General features: G+C 50.3%; 1 protein-coding gene across 1 annotated transcript; it reads left to right on the top strand.

The window, feature by feature from the left end:
- Positions 1-835: 835 nt before the first annotated feature.
- LOC144486563 (rho GDP-dissociation inhibitor 2-like) lies at positions 836-25,680 on the top strand. Its single transcript, XM_078204619.1, has 6 exons — positions 836-1,144; positions 8,150-8,335; positions 9,709-9,792; positions 15,905-15,981; positions 21,146-21,209; positions 24,233-25,680. Exons 2-6 carry the CDS (start codon positions 8,155-8,157, stop codon positions 24,430-24,432), a joined length of 606 nt encoding a protein of 201 aa, XP_078060745.1. The 5' UTR covers positions 836-1,144; positions 8,150-8,154; the 3' UTR covers positions 24,433-25,680.
- Positions 25,681-25,802: the final 122 nt, after the last annotated feature.

Below are 25,802 nucleotides of genomic sequence, written 5' to 3'. Positions count from 1 at the left end.
AGGACAGAATGAGAGTACAGACATGTGGAGTACAGTCTGAGAGCACAGACAGAATGAAGGACAGTCTGAGAGTACAGACAGGGGAAGCACAGTCTGAGATACAGACAGGGGAAGCACAGTCTGAGAGTACAGACAGGGGAAGCACAGTCTGAGAGTACAAACAGGGGGAGAACAGTCTGAGCGTGCAGACAGGGGAAGAACAGTCTGAGCGTGCAGACAGGGGAAGCACAGTCTGAGAGTACAGACAGGGGAAGCACAGTCTGAGAGTACAGACAGAGTGAAGGACAGAATGAGAGTACAGACACGTGGAGTACAGTCTGAGAGTACAGACAGAATGAAGGACAGTCTGAGAGTACAGACAGGGGAAGCACAGTCTGAGAGTTCAGACAGGGGAAGCACAGTCTGAGAGTACAGACAGAGTGAAGGACAGAATGAGAGTACAGACATGTGGAGTACAGTCTGAGAGCACAGACAGAATGAAGGACAGTCTGAGAGTACAGACAGGGGAAGCACAGTCTGAGATACAGACAGGGGAAGCACAGTCTGAGAGTACAGACAGGGGAAGCACAGTCTGAGAGTACAAACAGGGGGAGAACAGTCTGAGCGTGCAGACAGGGGAAGAACAGTCTGAGCGTGCAGACAGGGGAAGCACAGTCTGAGAGTACAGACAGAGTGAAGGACAGAATGAGAGTACAGACATGTGGAGTACAGTCTGAGAGTACAGACAGAATGAAGGACAGTCTGAGAGTACAGACAGGGGAAGCACAGTCTGAGAGTACAGACAGGGGAAGCACAGTCTGAGAGTACAGACAGGGGAAGCACAGTCTGAGAGTACAGACAGGGGAAGCACAGTCTGAGAGTACAGACAGGGGAAGCACAGTCTGAGAGTACAGGCGGGACAAATCTGCCTTAGGATATAGAAAAGAGAGAGAGATGGGAATGTAATGTGAGGGTGGAGATGGGGAGGGTTAACACAATATAAGGGTATAGACACGGGGCAGAGGAAGAGTATCTGCCAATCAAATGTCGTGCTTTGCATTCAGTGGTGTGACATCAGTTGACACATTTCCTGGCTCCAGTTTTGCTCAGAGTTTTACTCCGAGATTGTGACGCCCTCAACCAGAATCTCCAAACAACTGTAACGGTGAGTGTGTGCCAGATACCCCTTCAGCAATGCTGGTCATGCCCCGGGTTAGTGTCGGCCCAGCGTTTCCTGGAACATCCTCCGGCTAATGTTCTCCAAAAGAAACGGGAGAATTCTTCGGTGTGGCATCTCTCGCTCTGCGTGCGCTGAGGCACCGAGTTGTTTCCTGTTAGTTTGCATTGTGGCTTCCTCTCACTTACAGCAGCCAAAGATCTCGATGTGGGCAGTTTCTCGGAAGCCCTCTGCCTTTAACTCTGTTTGATTAGTGAAGGGATCTCTCTCCAGGAGCTGGGGATTTCTGTGATGTACAGGTTGCATGTTTCAGGTTTGCAGAGTAAAGGTTTACCGGATCCCTGGTGATCTTTGGTGTTGGTCCCCGGATGTGGCTCTGGGGATGGGTCTGACCCTGGATGTGGCTCTGAGTTGCTCCCTCTCTCAGTTAGAGACGGGTACAAGGTGTGTACGGGTGGGTTCATTTCATTATCCCCTTTGACTGGGGATTTTGAGTGCTTGTTCTCAATTGACTACAGTTCTGCCTGCTTTACACTCGGGGATCTGATTGGCTGGGATTGAGGGGTTGGTGTTTTGAAATGACATTTTGTTCTAAGGGCATGGGCATTGCTAGCTAGACGGGCACTTATTGCCCATCCTTAATTGCCCCCCTGTGGCAGTGAGGTGCCTTCTAGTATCGCTGCAGGGTTTGAGAAACCGAGGGTGGAATTTTAGCGGCACATCCGCCCGAGGTTCGTACGATCCCACCCAAGGCCAACGGAGAATGCCATTCTCCAAGCCTCGCCCATCCCTGGAACCGGGGCGGGTGTGCCGGTAAAATTCCGGCTTGGAGATATGTAGCCTATTGACCATTTTGGACTCACCACGAGTTGGTGTGGGTTTGGAGTCACATATCCACCCAGAGGGGGTCAGCTTTCAAACTCAGCTGATGCAAATTCCCACAGTTGAGTGAATTGGACAAGAAATTAAGGGGAGATAATGGCCTAGTGGTATTATCGCTAGGCCATTCATCCAGAAACTCAACTAATGCTCTGGGGACCCGGGTTCGAATCCCGCTACGGCAGATGGTGGAATTTGAATTCAATAAAAAATATCTGGAATTAAGAATCTACTGATGATCGATTGTCGGGAAAAACCCATCTGGTTCCTTTAGGGAAGGAAATCTGCCGTCCTTACCCGGTCTGGCCTACATGTGACTCCAGAGCCACAGCAATGTGGTTGACTCTCAACTGCCCTTCAAGGGCAACTAGGGATGGGCAATAAATGCTGGCCAGCCAGCGACGCCCGTGTCCCACGAATGAATAAAAAAAAATTCTCAGTTATTTCCAGGTGCGATGGAGCCTCTTTTCTCTCTGTCCCATGACCCCAACTTGTGAAATGTATTTATTGACCATTTCTTCTGGTTAATGAGGGGGGGAGGGGAGGGGGTTCGTTCTGTGGATACAAACTCTGCTCTGAGGTTCTGTAAACTGAGCGGGTCCGAGGCAGGGAGAATAATTGTGTGTCACTGGCTTTTGTCGAGAATCTTATGTTCAATTTCCAGCGCAGAGTCAGGCCATTCGGCCCCGATAGGTCCGTACACCCACTGAATGTTTCTGCTTCACACGAGCCTCACCCGCCCCACCCTCATCATCTCACCTCCGCCCTCCCCACCACGCCCACCACCATCCATATAACCTTCTAACCCTTCCTCTATACACTGCCTGGGCTCTGGACCCTGCACCTTGGGCCTAGATCAGAGGTCACTGCCTGGGCCTGAGGTGTCGAGTATTTTTAATACATTTGATACAGATGCCACACCCAGAGCGGCGGAGCGTCCTGTTGCCTGTGTGTGGTTTGAAACCCAACTGTCATTTCACACACTTCCTGTCAGAGACACTCAATTTGACTTTGACGGAGGAAATTACAGCTCACCATTCGCTACCGGGCAGGAACTGTTCCCTCACCATCTCCTCGCAGCTTTGTCTCCAATCAAACCACTCTTACAAAACAATCCACCTACACCCTTTACACTCTCTGGCCAGTACTTTACCATCCCGCCCACCACGGGAATTGGAGCGGGCGAAGGGCGGATAATGTGAAGGTCCGGTGACCTTGGGCGGGATTTTACGGTTTCGGGACGAGTGAGCCTGTAGAATCCCACCCTCTGTGACCTCTGCAACTCCAGAAAGTTCAAATCCAGAAATTTGGCAGCTCCCAGTGTGTTGGACACAAGACAAGAGATTCTTGGACTCTTTACAGCACAGGAAGAGGCCATTCGGCCCATCATCGGTCTTTGAAAGGGCTATCCAATTAGTTCTGCTCCTCCTGCTCTTTCCCCAGGGCTGTGTACATTTTCCCCATTCTTTCGTAGGGATGTGGGCGTCGCTAGGCCAGTATTTATTGCCCATCCATAATTGCCCTTGAACTGAGTGTCTCGCTCGGCTATTTCAGAGGGCAGTTGAGAGTCACCCACATTGCTGTGGCTCTGGAGTTACATGTGGGCCAGACCGGGTAAGGTCGGTGGATTTGCGATAGTATCATGGTCACCTCTCCTGGGACAGGTTTTTTATATTCCAGATTGTTTTACTCAGGGTGGGATATGCAGTGCGGAGACGCGGGGGGTGGGGGCGGGTGTGGGGGTGAGGATGGGGGTGGTGGGGGGTGGGGTGGGGGGGTGCAGGGACACCCTGCACAGTCAGCAGCCACTGAGCCCTTTGACCCGCGTTACAGGGCGGGGTCTGAGGCAGGGGTTGAAGGGGCCATTCCCATTGTCCGCCCCTCGGTTTGAAGGGGACTTGGGGAAAATGCTGCAAAGCGGTGGGGTTTAAGGGTCAGAGAGCTCTGCTTGCCCCCGGGGGCGGAGTTCAATGTCAGGATGGAGGAGGTCCCCAAGTCACTGCGTTCCTAACAGACCAACGTCAAGAGGCTGAAACATAAACAGCGCCCGGCACAGTAAACCCATCTCCAGCGGTTCAACTTCCAGCCTCTGTTTGGGAAACACTTCGTATTCGAGCGCTGTAGCCCAGTGGGACTCTCGTTTTACTCAGGGTTCATCAACGACATTTCAGTGGCTCACACAACAACAATTTGCATTTATATAGAATCAAAGAATCCCTTCAGTGCAGAAAGTGGTCACTCGGCCCATCGGGACTGCACCGACTCTCCGAAAGAGCATCCCAGGCCCTTCCCTCTGTCCTATCCCCATATCCCCACTCATGCCCACGGCTAAGCCCCTTAACCTGCACGTCTTTGGACACTGAGGGGCAATTTAGCCAATCCACATAACCTACACATCCTTGGCCACTAAGGGGCAATTTAGCATGGCCAATCCACCTAACCTGCACATCTTTGGACACTAAGGGGCAATTTAGCATGGCCAATCCACCTAACCCGCACATCTTTGGACACTAAGGGGCAATTTAGCATGGCCAATCCACCTAACCCGCACATCTTTGGACACTAAGGGGCAATTTAGCATGGCCAATCCACCTAACCCGCACATCTTTGGACACTAAGGGGCAATTTAGCATGGCCAATCCACCTAACCCGCACATCTTTGGACACTAAGGGGCAATTTAGCATGGCCAATCCACCTAACCTACACATCTTTGGAGTGCGGGAGGAAATCGGAGCACCTGGAGGAAACCCACTCAGACATGGGGAGAACGTGCAAACCGGGTCCCTGGCGCTGTGAGGCAGCAGTGCTAACCACTGTGCCGCGGTGCCGCCCCTTACAGCACCCTTAAGGTGGTAAAATGTCTCAAAGCTTGCCACTGAGCAGCCAATCTCTGTGAAAGAGGTGGGATGTCGGCAGTGTTTATAAGGAATGCAGATGTAGAGAGAGGTTTCGGGAGAGAACTTCAGGGCTTAGGAGCCCCAGGCAGCTGGAGGCACAGCCACCAATGGTTGAGGAAGTTCAACGTGGGATTTACAAGAGGCCAGAATTGGAGGAGCGCAGGGTTTGAGGGCTGGAGATTAGAGACTCAGGGAGACACCAAGCCCGTTCGCATAAAGGGCAAAGTGCTCAGCATTAATCAGAAACTGTTGCGTTCTGCACCAATGCTGCACAATATTTATTCATGGTTACCCAGGCGCGGGATGGAGAACATTCTCCGTCTCTGTGCTGCGGTTAGAAGAACACTTCCTCATTTGTAGGTTTTATCAAATCGTGAGGCCAGGTTAATCCTTCGAGTCGGCAACAGGAAGAAGAGGCAGATGCACGATGCATTTCTCAACCATTTCACAACCCAAGGCGCAGCTTTAGGCCTCACTTCCCTGTCACCAATTCACCGAGTTCAAGCATTAATATCAGATGGAAAGCCGAGATCCAGTTCCACCTCGGAATACCCCAGGAAAAACTTACCCCCCCCCCTCCCCCTCCCCACCCAACCGTGTTCAACACCTATCCTCTCTCACTCACAACATCCTGTTCTATGCCAACAACCACCTGCATTTATAAAGCACCTTTGACACAGTCAAATGTTCCAAGGTGCTTCTCGTGATTTGGCGCTGAGCCTCGGTGAGGGGAGGGGAGGGGGGGGGTGGTGGTGGCAGGGGAGGGGGGTGTCATTGGGGCAGATGGTCAAAGGTTTGGTCAAGGAATTTGGTTATATGGAGGGTATTAAAGGAGGAAGGCAGGACGGAGAGGTTGCAGGGGAATTCCAGAGCTTGGGGCCCAGTCAGCTGAAGGCTCGGCCACCAATGGTTCAGTAACAGTTTGTTCAAGAGAGCAACATTAGAGAAGTGTAGAGATCCACTCAGTGCCTCCAGGTAGCAAACCGCCCTGAGATAGCGTCAGTCTGTAATTCCAGCACCAACATACAAACATTCTTCCAGCACATTTAACACAGGCAAATGGTTCAGAACATTCACTGAATTTACCCAGCAATCACTGAATTTACCCAGCAATCACTGAATTCACTCAGAAATCATCAAATTTATCCCAAATCACTAAATTTACCCAGTATTCACTGAATATACCCAGGAATCACTGACCTTACTCAGAAATCATGGAATTTACCTCAAAATCACTCAATTAACCCAGAAACCACTGAGTTTACCCAGGAAGCACTCAATTCACACAGGGATCACTGAATTTACCCAGGAATCATTGAATTCAGTGAGGGATCATTGAGCTTACCCAGGGATCAATTGCTGAGTTTATCCAGTGGTCTTTGTCCTTTCCTACTTTTCCCTTGATATAAACCATTCTTTTTCTCACTGTCATCCTTCCCGCTCTCTCCCTCCACTGTTCTCCATTCTTATTGACATTCGATGAGCTTCTGGAGTTGGCCTCAGTCCCATTGAACAAAGAACAAAGAAAATTACAGCACAGGAACAGGCCCTTCAGCCCTCCAAGCCTGCACCGACAATGCTGCCCGACTGGGCTAAAGCCCCCTACCCTTCTGGGGACCATATCCCTCTATTCCCATCCTATTCATGTATTTGTCAAGACGCCCCTTAAAAGTCACTATCGTATCTGCTTCCACTACCTCCCCAGGCAGCGAGTTCCAGGCACCCACCGCCCTCTGTGTAAAACACTTGCCTCGTACATCTCCTTTAAACCTCGCCCCTCGCACCTTAAACCTGTGCCTCCTAGTAATTGACTCCTCCACCCTGGGAAACAGCTTCTGACTATCCACTCTGTCCATGCCTCTCATAATCTTGTAGACTTCTATCAGGTCGCCCCTCAACCTCCGTCGTTCCAGTGAGAACAAGCCAAGTTTCTCCAACCTCTCCTTATAGCTAATGCCCTCCATGCCAGGCAACATCCTGGTAAATCTTTTCTGTACCCTCTCCAAAGCCTCCACATCCTTCTGGTAGTGTGGCGACCAGAATTGAACACTATATTCCAAGTGCGACCTAACTAAGGTTCTATAAAGCTGCAACATGACTTACCAATTTTTAAACTCAATGCCCCGGCCGATGAAGGCAAGCATGCCGTATGCCTTCTTGACTACCTTCTCCACCTGTGTTGCCACTTTCAGTGACCTGTGTACCTGTACACCCAGATCCCTTTGCCTATCAATACTCTTAAAGGTTCTGCCATTTACTGTATACTTCATATCTGTATTAGACCTTTCAAAATGCATTACCTCACATTTGTCCGGATTAAACTTCATTTGCCATCTCTCTGCCCAAGCCTCCTACCAATCTATATCCTGCTGTATCCTCTGATGGTCCTCATCGCTATCCGCAAATCCACCAACCTTTGTGTCATCCTCAAACTTGCGAATCAATCCAGTTACATTTTCCTCCAAATCATTTATATATATTACAAACAGCAAAGGTCCCAGCACTGATCCCAGAGAAATGCCACTTGTCACAGCCCTCCATTCAGAAACGCACCTTTCCACTGCTACCCTCTGTCTTCTTTGACCGAGCCAGTTTTGTATCCACCTTGCCAGCTCACCTCTGATCCCATGCAGCTTCACCTTCTGCACCATCTGCCATGAGGGACCTTGTCAAAGGCCTTACTGAAGTCCATGTAGACAACATCCACTGCCCTACCTTGATCAATCATTGGTGCAGGAATCAGTCAGAATTCCCATTTCCCACCCTATCTCGAAGTGAATCCTGGTGGATCACGCCCAGGAAGGTGGAGATATGTCAGGATCAGACTTGGCTGTTGTCCCTGGCCAGTTTGAGTGGTCAGTCACGGGTCAGTCGGGGTCAGTTGGGGAACAGTCGGTGTCAGTCGGCGATCAGTCAGGGGTCAGTCAGGGGTCAGTCAGGGTTCAGTCAGGGTCAGTCAGGTGTCAGTCGGGGTCAGTCTGGGGTCAGTCTTGGGTCAGTCAGCTGTCTGTCGGGGGTCAGTCGGGGTCAGTCGGTCACTGTAGAAGCTCACACAAAAAGACTGGGTCACTTGGCTAAGGCAGTGGAGAGAGATTGGGTTCCTAATCACCTCATTGAGTCAGTGTCCTTGGGAAGGGAGGAACAATAGGGTAAAGAACATGGAACGATGCTTTCTAGTTCTCCCGGAATGATCCAATTCCACCTCTGGTTTCTCAGGTACAATGTCGGAGCAGGAGCACGGTGAACAACCAGTGTGTGAAGAGGATGAGGAGGAAAAGCCATTAAACTACAAACCACCAGCACAGAAATCTCTCGCTGAGATCGTGCAGCAGGACGCAGAGGACGAGAGTCTGACCAAATACAAGAAAGCGCTTTTGGGAGAGGAGCTGCCCCTGGTGGAAGGTCAGATTCGAACCCCAGCATCCAAATAAAAATCCAACAGGGAAGCGGGAGACATGGGGTGGGAGAGAATTCTCCGCACAAACAGTGTGGCCAAGGATGGGGCAATAGCTAAAGAGGGAATTGTGAGTGTTTCCACAGAAGGATGGGGTTGAGAGAAATGGGGGAAGGTGGGAAGATGGAGGGGGTCGGGTCAGAGAGTGCGGTTAGGGTCAGAGGGTGAGGTTAGGGTCAGAGAGTGTGGTTGGGGTCAGAGGGTGAGGTTGGGATCAGAGGGTGCGGTTGGGGTCAGAGGGCATGGTTGGGGTCAGAGGGTGCTGTTGGGGTCAGAGGGTGCGGTTGGGGTCAGAGGGTGGGTTGGGGTCAGGGGGTGTGGTTGGGGTCAGTGGGTGGGGTTGGGTCGGACTGTGTGTTTGGAGTGAGAGGAAGGGTTGGGGCAGAGGGTGCTGTCGGGGTCAGAGGGTGGGGTTGGGATCAGAAGGTGCGGTTGGGGTCAGAGGGAGAGGTTGGGGTCAGAGGGTGGGCTTAAGGTCAGAGGGTAGGATTGGGGTCAGAGGGTGGGGTTGGGGTCAGAGGGTGGGGTTGGGGTCAGAGGGTGAGGTCGGGGTCAGAGGGTGAGTTCGGGATTAGAGGGTGCAGTTGGGGTCAGAGGGCGCAGTTAGGTCAGAGGGTGCTGTTGGGGTCAGAGGGTGTGGTCGGGGTCAGAGGGCGCAGTTGGGCCAGACTGTGCGGTTGGGGTCAGAGGGTGCGGTTGGGGTCAGAGGGAGGGGTTGGAGTCAGAGGGAGGGGTTGGGGTCAGAGGGTGGGGTTGGGGTCAGAGGGTGAGGTTGGGGTCAGAGGGTGCGGTTGGGGTCAGAGGGTGAGGCTGGGGTCAGAGGGTGTGGTCGGGGTCAGAGGGTGAGATTGGGGTCAGAGGGTGCAGTCAGGTCAAAGGGTGTGGTTGGGGTCAGAGGGTACGATTGGAGTTAGAGGGTGGGGTTGGGGTCAGAGGGTGGGGTTGGGGTCAGGGTGTGGGGTTGGGGTCAGAGGGCGGGGTTGGGGTCAGAGGGTGGGGTTGGGGTCAGGGGGTGGAGTTGGAGTCAGAGGGTGGGGTTGGGGTCAGGGGGTGGGGTTGGGGTCAGGGGGTGGGGTTGGGGTCAGAGGGTGGGGTTGGGGTCAGAGGGTGGGGTTGGTGTCAGAGGGTGGGGTTGGGGTCAGAGGGTGGGGTTGGGGTCAGAGGGTGGGGTTGGGGTCAGAGGGTGGGGTTGGGGTCAGGGGGTGGGGTTGGGGTCAGTGCGAGGGGCGATTTGCTGAGGTTGTGAGCTGTGGTTTGGATGGTTCTTGGCTGGGATTTAGTGACCGGTTTCCAAACGCTTTCACCCTGAATCCTGTTCCAGATCCCAACGTGCCCAATGTGGTCGTGACTCGAATGACTCTCATGTGTGAACAAGCACCTCAACCAATCACCATGGACCTCACTGGTAAGTTCTGTGAGGTCAGAGCTGGGACCGGTACGCACCAATCGGCCGTCGTGTAGCTGGTTTCTGACTTTGCCAATAGGATGAGGGGGCAGTGAGTGCCAACGGGGTCTGGCGGCATCCCACAATACAGACGGATCGTTGGGGCAGAGAGAGAACCATTCGCAATTGGCAATGAGGCTCCGACTGACAACCCTCACATTCACGGCCATTAAGAGTTTAATTGGATATGTTTCAGACAGTAATAAGCGGCTGTGCTTTGTTTAGTCATTATTTAGTCCAATGATTGAAGAGCTTTTGTAGATTATAAACAGAGCATAAATTTGCATCTAATTTTGCTTCAAGACCCTTCCCTCCTGGTACCGGAGTCACTAGTTAACCACAGTCAGTGCGACGGTTAACCAGTCACTAGTTAACCGCACTCAGTGCGACTGTTCACCAGTCACTAGTTAACCGCACTCAGTGCGACTGTTAACCAGTCGCTAGTTAACCGCACTCAGTGCGACTGTTAACCAGTCACTAGTTAACCGCACTCAGTGCGACTGTTAACCAGTCGCTAGTTAACCGCACTCAGTGCGACTGTTAACCAGTCGCTAGTTAACCGCACTCAGTGCGACTGTTAACCAGTCACTAGTTAACCGCACTCAGTGCGACTGTTAACCAGTCACTAGTTAACCGCACTCAGTGCGACTGTTAACCAGTCACTAGTTAACTGCACTCAGTGCGACTGTTAACCAGTCACTAGTTAACCGCACTCAGTGCGACTGTTAACCAGTCACTAGTTAACCACAGTCAGTGCATCTGTTAACCAGTCACGAGTTAACCGCACTCAGTGCATCTTTTAACCAGTCACGAGTTAACCTCAGCCAGGACGACTGTTAACCAGTCACTAGTTAACCGCACTCAGTGCGACTGTTAACCAGTCACTAGTTAACCGCACTCAGTGTGACTGTTAACCAGTCGCTAGTTAACCGCACTCAGTGCGACTGTTAACCAGTCGCTAGTTAACCGCACTCAGTGCGACTGTTAACCAGTCACTAGTTAACCGCACTCAGTGCGACTGTTAACCAGTCACTAGTTAACCGCACTCAGTGCGACTGTTAACCAGTCACTAGTTAACTGCACTCAGTGCGACTGTTAACCAGTCACTAGTTAACCGCACTCAGTGCGACTGTTAACCAGTCACTAGTTAACCACAGTCAGTGCATCTGTTAACCAGTCACGAGTTAACCGCAGTCAGTGCATCTTTTAACCAGTCACGAGTTAACCTCAGCCAGGACGACTGTTAACCAGTCACTAGTTAACCGCACTCAGTGCGACTGTTAACCAGTCACTAGTTAACCGCACTCAGTGTGACTGTTAACCAGTCACTAGTTAACCGCAGTCAGTGCATCTGTTAACCAGTCACGAGTTAACCTCAGCCAGGACGACTGTTAACCAGTCACTAGTTAACCGCAGTCAGTGCGACTGTTAACCAGTCACTAGTTAACCGCAGTCAGTGCGACTGTTAACCAGTCACTAGTTAACCGCAGTCAGTGCATCTGTTAACCAGTCACTAGTTAACCGCAGTCAGTGCATCTGTTAACCAGTCACTAGTTAACCGCAGTCAGTGCATCTGTTAACCAGTCACTGGGGGATATGAGGTGATGAACCTTTCTCTCCTATTCTCGCACTCAGTTCTGCTGATCGGTGATTGGTTGCCAATTCTCGAATCACAGAATCCCTGCAGGGCAGGCGGAGGCCATTCGGCCCGTTGAGCCCGCACTGACAACAATCCAGGCCCTATCCCTGGAACCCCACGTATTCAACTTGTTAGTCTCCCTGAAAGTAAAGGCAATTTAACATGGTCAATCCACCCAACCTGCACACCTTTGGACACTAAGGGGTAATTTAGCATGGTCAATCCATCTAACTTACACATCTTTGGACACTAAGTGGCAATTTAGCGTGGCCAATCCAACTAAACATCCAAACATCTTTGGACTGTGGGAGGAAACTGGAGCACGCGGAGGAAACCCATGCAGACACAGGGAGAATGTGTAAGCTCCACACAGACAGTGACCTGAGGCTGGAATTGAACCTGGGTCCCTGGCACTGTGAGGCAGCAGTGCTAATCACTGTGCCACCGTGCCGTCCTGGTTGGACATATTCCTGGAGGTTCCACCATATGACCTCCCAGCCCCGTTGCACAACCCTTTCCCCGACTCCATTAAGCAAAGATGTTCATGAAACGGGATGAATGCACAATGTCTTTAACATCCTGATATTCCCCCCTGGTGCTGCAATTGTGGAGAGGAATCTTTAACCCCACACGAATCACCATCGTTCTCCCAATTAAATCTTTTAAAGTAGGACTCGGATTGGCAGCTCAAACACACGTAGAACATCTCAGAACTCTGAGCTGGGAGGAGAATAAGTGAAGCTCCAGTATTGATTCCCAGTTCTGGAGATTTTTTATTCGTTCATGGGATATGGGCGTCGCTGGCTGGGCCAGCATTTATTGCCCATCCCTAGTTGTCTGAGGGCAGTTGAGAGTCAACCACATTGCTGTGGCTCTGGAGTCACATGTAGGCCAGACCAGATAAGGACGGCAGATTTCCTTCCCTAAAGGACATTAGTGACCCAGATGGGTTTTTCCGACAATCGACAATGGTTTCATGGTCATCAGTAGATTCTTAATTCTAGATATTTTTTATTGAATTCAAATTCCACCATCGGCCATGGCGGGATTCGAACCCGGGTCCCCAGAACATTAGCTGAGTTTCTGGATTAACAGTCTAGCGATAATACCACTAGGCCATCGCCTCCCCCAAACTGATCCATCCCTGGACCGAACATAAATTTCTGGAAGTGGGGGGATGGGGGTGTGTGTGGGTGACAAACATTACATGGAATGAGCTAGTATTTACAGCACAGAAACAGGCCATTCGGCCCAACTGAGCCATGCTGGTGCTTGAGTTCTGCATGAGTAATTGACTCTTGGAAATGGCGAGATCAGAGAAAGGGAGAATTGATCAGGATTGACGGAAAATGATGATTCAACCTAGGCCGGGATTCTTTGGCTGTTCACGCCCAGCTGAATATCCGATTGGTGCAGCGGGGCTGGAGAACCCCAACCGCGGGCGAGGTCGGAGAATCCCAGCCCCTTGCGTCTAGGATCCCGGTATGAGAAGCAGAACTGTAACTTTAGGATTGAAACGTCCTGGTGTAAGGGCCCCCTCGATTAATTGAGGTGTGGGTCGGTGAGCTGTATCTCACCTTTGATGTGGAGATGCCGGCGTTGGACTGGGGTAAGCACAGTAAGAAGTCTCACAACACCAGGTTAAAGTCCAACAGGTTTATTTGGTAGCAAATACCATAAGCTTTCGGAGCGCTGCCCCTTCGTCAGATGGAGTGGAAATCTGTTCTCCAACAGTGCACAGAGACACAGAAATCAAGTTACAGAATACTAATTAGAATGCAAATCTCTACAGCCAGCCAGGTCTTAAAGGTACAGATAATGTGGGTGGAGGGAACATTAAACACAGGTTAAAGAGATGTGTATTGTCTCCAGACAGAACAGCTAGTAAGATTCTGCAAGATCGGGGGAAAGCTGTGGGGGTTACTGATAATGTGACATAAATCCAACATCCCGGTTTAGGCCGTCCTCATGTGTGTGGAACTTGGCTAAAATATAAGGTTAAAAAAAAAACCGGGATGTTGGATTTATGTCACATTTTCAGTAACCCCCACAGCTTTCCCCCTGATCTTGCAGAATCTTACTAGCTGTTCTGTCTGGAGACAATACACATCTCTTTAACCTGTGTTTAATGTTCCCTCCACCCACATTATCTGTACCTTTAAGACCTGGCTGGCTGTAGAGATTTGCATTCTAACTAGTATTCTGTAACTTGATTTCTGTGTCTCTGTGCACTGTTGGAGAACAGATTTTCACTCCATCTGACGAAGGAGCAGTGCTCCGAAAGCTTATGGTATTTGCTACCAAATAAACCTGTTGGACTTTAACCTGGTGTTGTGAGACTTCTCACCTTTGAGCCAGGGAGTCATGAATTCAGGACTGGGTCAAGTAGTTCAGTGCACAAAGCCAGGCTGACACTGGATGTGCAGTACTGAGGGAGCGCCGCACAGTCATAAGCACTGTCTTTCGGATCAGATCTTGAACCAAAGGCTTGTTTGCTCTCTCAGGTGAGTCGAAAGGATCAGGAGGAGGTGACGTCCTCCCTGGTGACCTGCCCCATATCCATCTCTCATCAGCATCAGTAAAATAAGTTAGTGGGATCTTGCTGTGCACAGTTTAGCTTTGGGGTTTCCCACATTCCTACAGTGGCTGTGCAGCCAAAAGAGGAAGCATTTCTTTGTTTCTAAAAAAATATAAGGTTAAAAAAATAAACTGGCAGCAAAACCCAAACCATCCACGACAATCAGAACGGACTCTTTTTAATAAAAATACATTTATTTATCTCTTTGCAAAAGGGTGTTTGTTCGGGCTTTGACAAAATTGTGTTATTAAATGTAGGTCGTTTTGGTCTCTGCGAAACCCGACACATTGCCAGTCTGTGACTGAAAGCTTCAGTCCGGAAGCTTGGCTCTGCGGTGGTGAGCTGGTGATAAGGTCTCACGCACTGACATCTGACAAATGCCTGGGGCTGAACTCTCAGCTTTTCCCTTAATTGGGTTTTTGTGAGAGACAGTCGGTGCGTGACGACCTGCCAGCAACACGCACAATTCAGAGCTCTCACCGGCAAAGCTTTGCATCTGCAGCTGAGCCAATCAACATTGAGAAAGATTCTCTAACTCCTCGTTCAAAGAAACTCCTCAAATATTCTCCCCCATCGTGGCTCAGCACGGATCATCGTGCAGACACTCACTGCCTCTGCACTGTATAACAGCGTGCTGACCAGGGAGCAATTAGCTTCTATTGATTGGGAACTGGTACAGCTCCTGTCAACCATATCTTCAACAATTGGTATCGGACAGCCCCTGTATCAGTAATTTCACTAGATCACCCGGTCATCTCCCTGACCCATTCAAACAAATCACATCCATTCCTTGGAGCCTCCTCTAGTCCTCCCTGCCCCCTTCCTCTCCCACTCTAACTTTACGCTGTGGTTCAGGGGGACTTTCGCTGCTCCCACAGCTGCAAGATGTGGCTTTAAATCCCACTTCTGGTATTTGATCACATAATCCAGGATCACACATTTGGTGCAGAGAGTGCCGCACTGTCAGAGGGTCAGTGCTGAGGGAGTGCCGCACTGTCAGAGGGACAGTACTGAGGGAGTGCCGCAGTGTCAGAGGGCCAGTACTGAGGGAGTGCCGCACTGTCAGAGGGTCAGTACTGAGGGAGTGCCGCACTGTCAGAGGGTCAGTACTGAGGGAGTGCCGCACTGTCAGAGGGTCAGTACTGAGGGAGTGCCGCAGTGTCAGAGGGCCAGTACTGAGGGAGTGCCGCACTGTCAGAGGATCAGTACTGAGGGAATGCCGCACTGTCAGAGGGTCAGTACTGAGGGAGTGCCGCACTGTCAGAGGGTCAGTACTGAGGGAGTGCTGCACTGTCAGAGGATCAGTACTGAGGGAGTGCCCACTGTGAGAGAGTCAGTACTGAGGGAGTGCTGCACTGTCAGAGGGTCAGTCCTGAGGGAGTGCTGCACTGTCAGAGGGTTAGTAGTGAGGCAGTGCCGCACTGTCAGAGGGTCAGTACTGAGGGCGTGCTGCACTGTCAGAGGGTCAGTGCTGAAGGAGTGCCGCACTGTCAGAGGGTCAGTTTGGAGGGAGCGCCGCACTGTCAGAGGGTCAGTACTGAGGGAGTTCCGCACTGTCAGAGGGTCAGTACTGAGGGAGTGCCGCACTGTCAGAGGGTCAGTGCTGAGGGAGTGCTGCACTGTCAGAGGGTCAGTACTGAGGGAGTGGCACACTGTCAGAGGGTCAGTACTGAGGGAGTGCCGCACTGTCAGATGGTCAGTACTGAGGGAGAGCTGCACTGTCACAGGGTCAGTACTGAGGGAGTGCCGCAGTATCCGAGGGCCAGTACTGAGGGAGTGCCGCACTGTCAGAGGGTCTGAGCTGTACAAATTGAGTTGTTGCCGATGGCACTGACAGATTGTTTTGTATTTAACAGGTGATCTCAAGGTTCTGAAGAACACAAAATTCATTCTGAAGGAAGGCGTGTCCTACAAAGTGAAAATACACTTCAAAGTCAGTCTCACATTCTGCCACTTCCTTATCTGCTGCCGGGTTTGTTTGGAGGGGAGAGAGAGAGAGAGAGAGAGTTTAAAGTTTAAAGCTTGTTTACTAGTTTGACAAGTAGGCTTACCTTAACACTGCAATGAAGTTACTGTTGTTATGGTTCAGGTTAGAAACCGCAAAATGTTTTATGAAATCTGCCTGGATCATAAGTTTTGCTTCTTGAATTTGGCTAGGATAAGCATGAGATGTTCCACTTCAGGTATGATTCAAGGGACCCACTAGGGAGCTTTTATCAAACAAAGTTTATTTAAGAATATAGTTAACACATATATAAAGAAAATTAGCAATAACTTTTATCAATTACGAATCTGAAACAGAACAATCACTATAATGTGTAACCCTTCACAAGTATATCCAATGTGTTCCAATCAAAAGACCTTTTCACTGGTTTAACACAGCACAGACTAATGTTCCCGTGATGCTGGACTTGAGGCCTTTGGATGAAGTCTGCAGTTCTCTGGATAGACTCAGAACAATTTGAAGTCAGAACAGCTTCCCAAAACACCAGGGACTCTCGGCAAACCACCAACAGCCGATTCGCCCCTTCAGAAAAGCAAGACCTTGTTTTCAGCAGAATTTCCAAAACCAGGGAGAGAGAGAATTTCTTTCCAGAATTTCTTTCCCTCCTAAAACTCAACTCTAACCGCAGCCAAACAGAACATGAAACCTTGAATTCCCCAGGAAGGAGAAAAAACCCCTGACCAGAACCTATGACGTTCTTTCTCCAAATGCAGGGCCATAAAACCAATCCCAGAGTAAACATTAACAACCCCCATTTAAGCTATTGAAGTAGCAATAAAAGGACATCTCCAGTCAAGCTGGTAATAAATGGGATCAACTAAGGCTGTGAGCTAAGAAACACTGAAGCTGTGAGAGCTGCAGAGATCATGATTTAAAAAAAACCTTTCTTAAAGGTACACTCATGTCAAACTGTGAAAATCCCCTCGTCTCCACACTCCAGCGCCTGTTCGGGTAACACTGAGGGAGAATTTAGCACGGCCAATGCACCCTAACCAGCACATCTTTCAGACTGTGGGAGGAAACTGGAGCACCCAGAGGAAATCCACGCAGACACGGGGAGAACGTGCAAACTGCACACAGACAGTGACCTGAGGCTGGAATCAAAACCCAGCTCCCTGGCGCTGTGAGGCAGCAGTGCTAACCACTGTGCTACCATGCCGCCCAGGGGAAGAGAGTGACAGAGAGAAAAGAGAGAGAGAAAGATAGACAGACTGACAGAGAGGAGTGAGGTAGAGGTGAGAGAGAGAGAGAGAGAGAGGGGGGAGAAAGAAAAGCAGAGATGTATCCACTGCTTGTACCCAGTGCAAGCATCATCACATTTGAGAGTTTTACCTCTCACAGGGATGAATTTTGAGAACTCAGACACTAAGTGATAATTGGTCAATACTTTGTTGGGCTGGTCAATGCCGAGTTCAAGCGTTTTCACACAAGTCACATCTTTTGGGGCTTTCTGTGTTTCTGCCCATTTATTGGGAAATTTCAGACCATGACATACACATGAGGAGTGTGTGTGAAGGGGTGGAATTTCTGCATGTGTGTGGTGTGTTAATCTCCAATTGCTCTCTGTCTCTCTCTGTCTCTCTCTGTGCTCTCTGTGCTCTCTCTGTGCTCTCTGTCCTCTCTCTGTGCTCTCTCTGTCTCTCTCTGTCTCTCTCTGTGCTCTCTGTGCTCTCTCTGTGCTCTCTCTGTGCTCTCTCTGTCTCTCTCTGTGCTCTCACTGTCCTCTCTCTGTCTCTCTTTGTGCTCTCTCTGTGCTCTCTCTGTCTCTCTCTGTCTCTCTCTTTCCTCTCTCTGTACTCTCTCTGTGCTCTCTGTCCTCTCTTTGTGCTCTCTCTGTGCTCTCTCTGTCTCTCTCTGTCCTCTCTCTGTGCTCTCTCTGTCTCTCTCTGTCCTCTCTCTGTGCTCTCTCTGTCTCTCTCTGTGCTCTCTCTTTCCTCTCTCTGTCTCTCTCTGTGCTCTCTCTGTCTCTCTCTGTCTCTCTCTGTGCTCTCTGTGCTCTCTCTGTGCTCTCTCTGTGCTCTCTCTGTCTCTCTCTGTGCTCTCTCTGTCCTCTCTCTGTCTCTCTTTGTGCTCTCTCTGTGCTCTCTCTGTCTCTCTCTGTGCTCTCTCTGTCTCTCTCTGTCTCTCTCTGTGCTCTCTGTGCTCTCTCTGTCTCTCTCTGTGCTCTCTCTATGCTCTCTCTGTCCTCTCTCTGTCTCTCTTTGTGCTCTCTCTGTGCTCTCTCTGTCTCTCTCTGTCTCTCTCTGTGCTCTCTCTGTCTCTCTCTGTCTCTCTCTGTGCTCTCTGTCCTCTCTTTGTGCTCTCTCTGTGCTCTCTCTGTCTCTCTCTGTCCTCTCTCTGTGCTCTCTCTGTCTCTCTCTGTGCTCTCTCTTTCCTCTCTCTGTCCTCTCTCTGTGCTCTCTCTGTCTCTCTCTGTCCTCTCTCTGTGCTCTCTCTGTCTCTCTCTGTCCTCTCTCTGTGCTCTCTCTGTCTCTCTCTGTCCTCTCTCTGCGCTCTCTCTGTCTCTCTCTGTCCTCTCGCTGCGCTCTCTCTGTCTCTCTCTGTCCTCTCTCTGTGCTCTCTCTGTCTCTTTCTGTGCTCTCTGTCTCTCTCTGTGCTCTCTCTTTCCTCTCTCTGTACTCTCTCTGTGCTCTCTGTCCTCTCTTTGTGCTCTCTTTGTGCTCTCTCTGTGCTCTCTCTGTACTCTCTGTCCTCTCTTTGTGCTCTCTCTGTCTCTCTCTGTCCTCTCTCTGTGCTCTCTCTGTCTCTCTCTTTCCTCTCTCTGTGCTCTCTGTCTCTCTCTGTCTCTCTCTGTCTGTGTTTCTGCCCTGTGGCAGTCCCAACAAGCTCAGTCTGGGCCTCACATTCAGGTTGTTAAATATCATTGGCCAAAGTCAACAAAATGCTGCCCGTCTGTGACTGGCTCAGAATGTTTTATATCTTGAAGAAAGAATGACAGAAAATCAGAAGCCCCGTGAACATTGTCGGAAAGTTATGGATGGAAAGCTAAAAATTCAAATACATAAAACAGAGTTAACAATTGACTGTCACAGATTCACGGATTCACAAAAACCATCTTTCAGATAACACTGCATCCCTGTTGGCTGCATAACTTTACTAAACTATTCGTAAACCCACTTCAGGAGATAACCTGACCTTCAGGATGCAACCAATGATTGCAGCTGGTCAGAATTCATCTGAAATCCGATTCAATTTCCAATGTGCTGGGAGTGTTTGATGGGGACAGTGTAGAGGGAGCTTTACTCTGTATCTAACCCCGTGCTGCACCTGTCCTGGGAGTGTTTGATGGGGACAGTGTGTCGGGAGCTTTACTCTTTATCTAACCCCGTGCTGTACCTGACCTGGAGTGTTTGATGGGGACAGTGTAGAGGGAGCTTTCCGCTTTATCTAACCCCGTGCTGTACCTGACCTGGGAGTGTTTGATGGGGACAGTGTAGAGGGAGCTTTACTCTGTATCTAACCCCGTGCTGTACCTGTCCTGGGAGTGTTTGATGGGGACAGTGTAGAGGGAGTTTTACTCTGTATCTAACCCCGTGCTGCACCTGTCCTGGGAGTGTTTGATGGGGACACTGTAGAGGGAGCTTTACTCTGTATCTAACCCCGTGCTGTCTCTGTCCTGGGAGTGTTTGATGGGGACAGTGTAGAGGGAGCTTTACTCTGTATCTAACCCCGTGCTGTACCTGTCCTGGGAGTGGTTGATGGGGACAGTGTAGAGGGAGCTTTACTCTGTATCTAACCCCGTGCTGTACCTGTCCTGGGAGTGTTTGATGGGGACAGTATCTAACTCTGTATCTAACCCCGTGCTGTACCTGTCCTGGGAGTGTTTGATGGGGACAGTGTAGAGGGAGCTTTACTCTGTATCTAACCCCGTGTTGTAACTGTCCTGGGAGTGTTTGATGGGGACAGTGTAGAGGGAGTTTTACTCTGTATCTAACCCCGTGCTGCACCTGTCCTGGGAGTGTTTGATGGGGACAGTGTGTCGGGAGCTTTACTCTTTATCTAACCCCGTGCTGTACCTGACCTGGAGTGTTTGATGGGGACAGTGTAGAGGGAGCTTTCCGCTTTATCTAACCCCGTGCTGTACCTGACCTGGGAGTGTTTGATGGGGACAGTGTAGAGGGTGCTTTACTCTGTATCTAACCCCGTGCTGTACCTGTCCTGGGAGTATTTGATGGGGATAATATAGAGGGAGCTTTATTCTGTATCTAACCCCACGCTGTCCCTGTCCTGGTAGTGCGTGATGGGGACAATGTTGAGGGAGCTTTACTCTGTATCTAACCCCGTGCTGTACCTGTCCTGGGAGAGTTTGATGGGGGACAGTGTAGAGGGAGCTTTACTCTGTATCTAACCCCATGCTGTCCCTGTCCTGGGAGTGTTTGTTGGGGAAAGTGTAGAGCGAGCTTTACCCTGTATCTAACCCTGTGCCGTACCTGTCCTGGGAGTGTTTGATGGGGAAAGTGTAGAGCGAGCTTTACCCTGTATCTAACCCGTGCTGTACCTGTCCTGGGAGTGTTTGATGGGGGACAGTGTAGAGGGAGCTCTATTCTGTATCTAACCCGGTGCTTTATCTGTCCTGGGAGTGTTTGATGGGGGCAGTGCAGAGGGAGCTTTAGTCTGTATCTAACCCCACGCTGTACCTGTCCTGGGAGTGTTTGATGGGGGACACTGTAGAGGGAGCTTTACTCTATATCTAACCCCATGCTGTACCTGTCCTGGGAGTGTTTGATGGGGACAATGTAGAGGGAGCTTTACTTTGTATCTAACCCCGTACTGTACCTGTCCTGGGAGTGTTTGATCGGCGACAGTGTCGAGGGAGCTTTACTCTGTATCTAAACCCGAGCTGTACCTGTCCTGGGAGTGTTTGATGAGATAGCGAATGACAGTGATTTCTAGTGTTCCATACTTTTGCGTTAAAGTTCTTCACCTCACCACACACACAGCCTCTCTCCAACCTCAGAGAAACTTCAATTGGGAAAATGGAAAGGAAATTGAAATGAATAATTCCTGGGTTGAACTCACTTTCTGAATCTTGTTTTATCCCATGAATGTTTTTGCTAACTTCAGTGAGTACTAAAACCTTTTCCCTCTCTAGGTAAACAAAGAAATTGTTTCGGGTTTGAAGTATGTCGCAAACACCTTCAGGAAGGGGATAAAAGGTGAGACCAATGTGAAACGACGGTGTGTTTTTCACCTATTTCTGCAGTGTGTGACGGGGCTCCATTATAATCGATATTTATTCCCACTGACAGCACTGCGTGATATGAAGAATACACATTATCAGCTTTTATCCCTGGGAGCCAGTTAATAAATCTACTCCCATGTGTGTGTACACTACTGAACTCGTTACATTGCTGAATCAGGAACTCAATCAATCTTTAATAATCTTGGGAGCAAGTGTTCCAATCCCACAGTGGCGGATTGAGAATGTGAATTACAAAACCTGCCTGAGTAACAGTCAGCGCAAAACTCTCGATCATCATCTCGATTCCCGGCTTGGGTCACTGTCTGCATGGAGTTGCACGTTCTCCCCGTGTCTGCGTGAGTTTCCTCTGGGTGCTCCGGTTTCCTCCCACACTCCAAAGGTGTGCGGGTTGGGTGGATTGGCCATGCTAAATTGCCCCTTAGTCTCCAAAGATGTGCAGGTTAGGTGGATTGGCCATGCTAAATTGCCCCTTAGTCTCCAAAGATGTGCAGGTTAGGTGGATTGGCCATGCTAAATTGCCCCTTAGTGTCCAAAGATTTCTAGGTTAGGTGGATTGGCCATGCTAAATTGCTCCTTAGTATCCAAAAATGTGCAGGTTATTGGGATTAGCGGGGTAAATATGTGGGGTTACGGGAATAGAACCTGGGTAAGATGCTCTGTCGGAGGAGTGGGGTGCAAAGTCATGGGCTGAATGGCCTCCTTCAGCACTGTTGGGATGCTATCATACTAAAAGCGTTTCTGGTTCGCCTGGTCCTTTAGGCAATGAAATCTGCTGTCCTTACCCAGTCTGGCCTACATGTGACTCCAGAGCCACAGCAATGTGCTTGAGTATTAACAACCCCTCTGAAATAGCTGAGTGAGACACTGGACACAGTCCAGTGGCCGCGGTAGTTCACCATCACCGTTTCGGGACAACCGCGGACCGGGCTATCAGTACCAGTTTGGCCAGGAATCCACTCAAATCCAACTTTGGAACTGAGGCCCATTTTCAAACTGTGCGTCTTGTAAAGAAGCAAGAATGTGAAAGGACGTTATCGCACTGGGAGGAGGGGTGAGGGGGTCAGAGGTCTCCAAACAGGGGTGTTTGTGGGTGTAGCAGGAGGGCGAACGGCCTCAGGTCATTGCCTGGCACCTGGGTGACGAGACGCTCCTGAATCCCTCAGCCGAGTGGGGGACGGGGAGGCCAGGCTGACTGGCTCCAGCACGGTCCCTCTCCGACAGGAATTAAAACTTGGAATGGGATGGGCAGAACGGAGGCCTCAGGGAGACGCTGGTTTGGGATTTGTTGCAATTCATGGAGCCAGGGTGAATGAAGAATGAAGGGGCAGATCTGGATAAACAGGCAGATTTGGTCGCTCGGTTACATTACTGCAATATGAGGGCCTGGTACCTACAGGATTAACATGGGATTGTGTCCAGTTCCCACCGTACTGCACATGAACACGTAACCCACACCCAGGGATCAGCCTACAGTTGGACAGAGACCTGTGCACAAGCAAGCACGGGACACAGCTCCCAGCTTGAAGCTTTTACTATATATATGTACATAGTTCTTTAGTTAATAAATGCTGCACTGTCAGTGGGTCAGTACTGAGGGAGTGCCGTACTGTCAGTGGGTCAGTACTGAGGGAGTGCCGTACTGTCAGAGGGTCAGTACTGAGGGAGTGCCGTACTGTCAGAAGGTCAGTACTGAGGGAGTGCCGCACTGTCAGAAGGTCAGTACTGAGGGAATGCCGCACTGTCAGTGGGTCAGTACTGAGGGAGTGCCGCACTGTCAGTGGGTCAGTACTGAGGGAGTGCCGTACTGTCAGAAGGTCAGTACTGAGGGAGTGCCGCACTGTCAGTGGGTCAGTACTGAGGGAGTGCCGTACTGTCAGAGGGTCAGTACTGAGGGAGTGCCGCACTGTCAGAGGGTCAGTACTGAGGGAGTGCCGCACTGTCAGAGTGTCAGTACTGAGGGAGTGCCGCACTGTCAGTGGGTCAGCACTGAGGGAGTGCCGCACTGTCAGTGGGTCAGTACTGAGGGAGTGCCGCACTGTCAGAGGGTCAGTACTGAGGGAGTGCCGCACTGTCAGTGGGTCAGTACTGAGGGAGTGCCGCACTGTCAGAGGGTCAGTACTGAGGGAGTGCCGCACTGTCAGAGGGTCAGGACTGAGGGAGTGCCGCACTGTCAGAGGGTCAGTACTGAGGGAGTGCCGCACTGTCAGAGGGTCAGTACTGAGAGAGTGCCGCACTGTCAGAGGGTCAGTACTGAGGGAGTGCCGCACTGTCAGAGGGTCAGTGCTGAGGGAGTGCCGTACTGTCAGAGGGTCAGTACTGAGGGAGTGCCGCACTGTCAGAGGGTCAGTACTGAGAGAGTGCCGCACTGTCAGAGGGTCAGTACTGAGGGAGTGTCGCACTGTCAGAGGGTCAGTACTGAGGGAGTGCCGCACTGTCAGAGGGTCAGTACTGAGGGAGTGCCGCACTGTCAGAGGGTCAGTACTGAGGGAGTGCCGCACTGTCAGAGGGTCAGTGCTGAGGGAGTGCCGCACTGTCAGAGGGTCAGTACTGAGGGAGTGCCGCACTGTCAGAGAGTCAGTGCTGAGGGAGTGCTGCATTGTCAGAGGGTCAGTCCTGAGGGAGTGCCGCACTGTCAGAGGGTCAGTACTGAGGGAGTGCTGAGGGAAGGGATGTGTTTGGGTGAGATTGTGCACCATGGCTTTCGATGTTCACTCAGGTGGATATAAAAAGATTTTAATGATGTTATTTGGAGCTGGGAGTTTCTCCTGGGACCAACGTTCATCTCCCGACCAATATTAGTAAAACAGATTGTCTGGTGATGATCTCATTGCTATCTGTGGGATCTTGCTGTGTATCGATTGGCTACTGTGACTACATTTTCAAAGCTATTCCATTAGCTGTGAAGTACTTTGCGCTGGAGCTGAATGGCAGGCGCTTTATGAATGGAAGTTTAATCTCTCTTCTTTCTATCTGCAGTGGATAAAGTTATTTGCATGGTGGGCAGCTATGGCCCACGTGCTGAGGAGTATGAGTTTGTGTCCCCTACTGAGGATGCACCAAAGGGTCTGACGGCTCGTGGTACCTACAACGTGAAATCCAATTTCACCGATGATGACCAAACTGACCACCTTAGCTGGGATTGGCTGCTGAGCCTGAAGAAGGAATGGAAGGAATGAACTGTCTCCCCTGCCTCTCTCCTCACTTTCCACCTCTCTCTCCCTTCCACCTTGTAGCCTTCTACGTCATTCTTGCTCAATCCTTCTCTGCCCTCACTCATTCTCTCTCATAAGAACATAAGAACTAGGAGCAGGAGTAGGCAATGAGGAATGAACAATGAGACAATACACATCTTTTTAGCCTGTCTTGATGCTCTCTCCACTCCCATTGTTTTGTTTCTTAAAGACTGGATTGGTTGTAAGTATTCGCATTCCAACCATTATTCATGTAAATTGAGTCTGTGTCTTTATAAGCTCTGTTTGTGAACAGAATTCCCACTCACCTGAAGAAGGGGCTTAGAGCTTCGAAAGCTTGTGTGGCTTTTGCTACCAAATAAACCTGTTGGACTTTAACCTGGTGTTGTTAAACTTCTTACTAGGAATGAACTGTAGCAGAGAGAGAGAATGTCAGAGTGAGCGCTGCCTGCAATGCCCGTACGACCCATCCTCGCTACCCCCCGACCCCCCCTCAGCAACGCTCTCCAATCAGATAACTGCACCCTGTGCCAAAACCCATCCCACCAATCCGGGAACGGATGGTGGGAAAAGGACCTGCGCTGCTGGGTGGAACATTGCTCTTTACTCCCTCTCTCTACCTCTTCCAGCTTTCTCTCTATCCCTTCTCCATCTCTGTGGTCTCCACCTTTTTCTCTCCCCTGCCTCTCTCCTCACTTTCCACCTCTCTCTCCCTTCCACCTTGTAGCCTTCTACGTCATTCTTGCTCAATCCTTCTCTGCCCTCACTCATTCTCTTTCTGTCTCATAAGAACATAAGAACTAGGAGCAGGAGTAGGCCATCTGGCCCCTCGAGCCTGCTCCGCCATTCAATAAGATCATGGCTGTTCTTTTCGTGGACTTCGTGCCCCACTTACCCGCCTGCTTTCCCTTTGTCCTTTCTCTCTCTCTCCCTCTGATCTTCCTGAACCTTATTCTGCTAAGTGATCTCAGAAACAATGTCCAGTTTGTGCAGCCGAGGATTCGATGATGTGAATGTATCGATATTGATCAACAACAGACAACAACCTCTGTGACAATTTAATGCGGTGGCAATGATTTCCGAAGTCTATTTACCGTCGTGTCTCTGGCTGTTGGCACATTGCTTGCTCCTTTGTAAATTGCCAATGTCCTCCATCGCTGATGTTCCGTTATGAAGATATACTTTATCATCTGATGTAATTTTTTTTACAGTAAATTAGCTAACTCCCTCTTTATCACTTGCTTTTAATCATTTTAACAATCAGGACTGAATGACCATTTGCATCTGTCGAATCAGAATATCCACGGGTTTGAGACGGATGGGAGGAGATTTACTAAAATTGGGTTCACGGGGTG

Source organism: Mustelus asterias, unplaced genomic scaffold (genome assembly GCF_964213995.1).
Source record: "Mustelus asterias unplaced genomic scaffold, sMusAst1.hap1.1 HAP1_SCAFFOLD_400, whole genome shotgun sequence".
Taxonomy (NCBI): domain Eukaryota; kingdom Metazoa; phylum Chordata; class Chondrichthyes; order Carcharhiniformes; family Triakidae; genus Mustelus; species Mustelus asterias.
The sequence above is the reverse complement of the archived record's forward strand: the minus strand, read 5'-3'. Positions and strand labels throughout refer to the sequence as shown.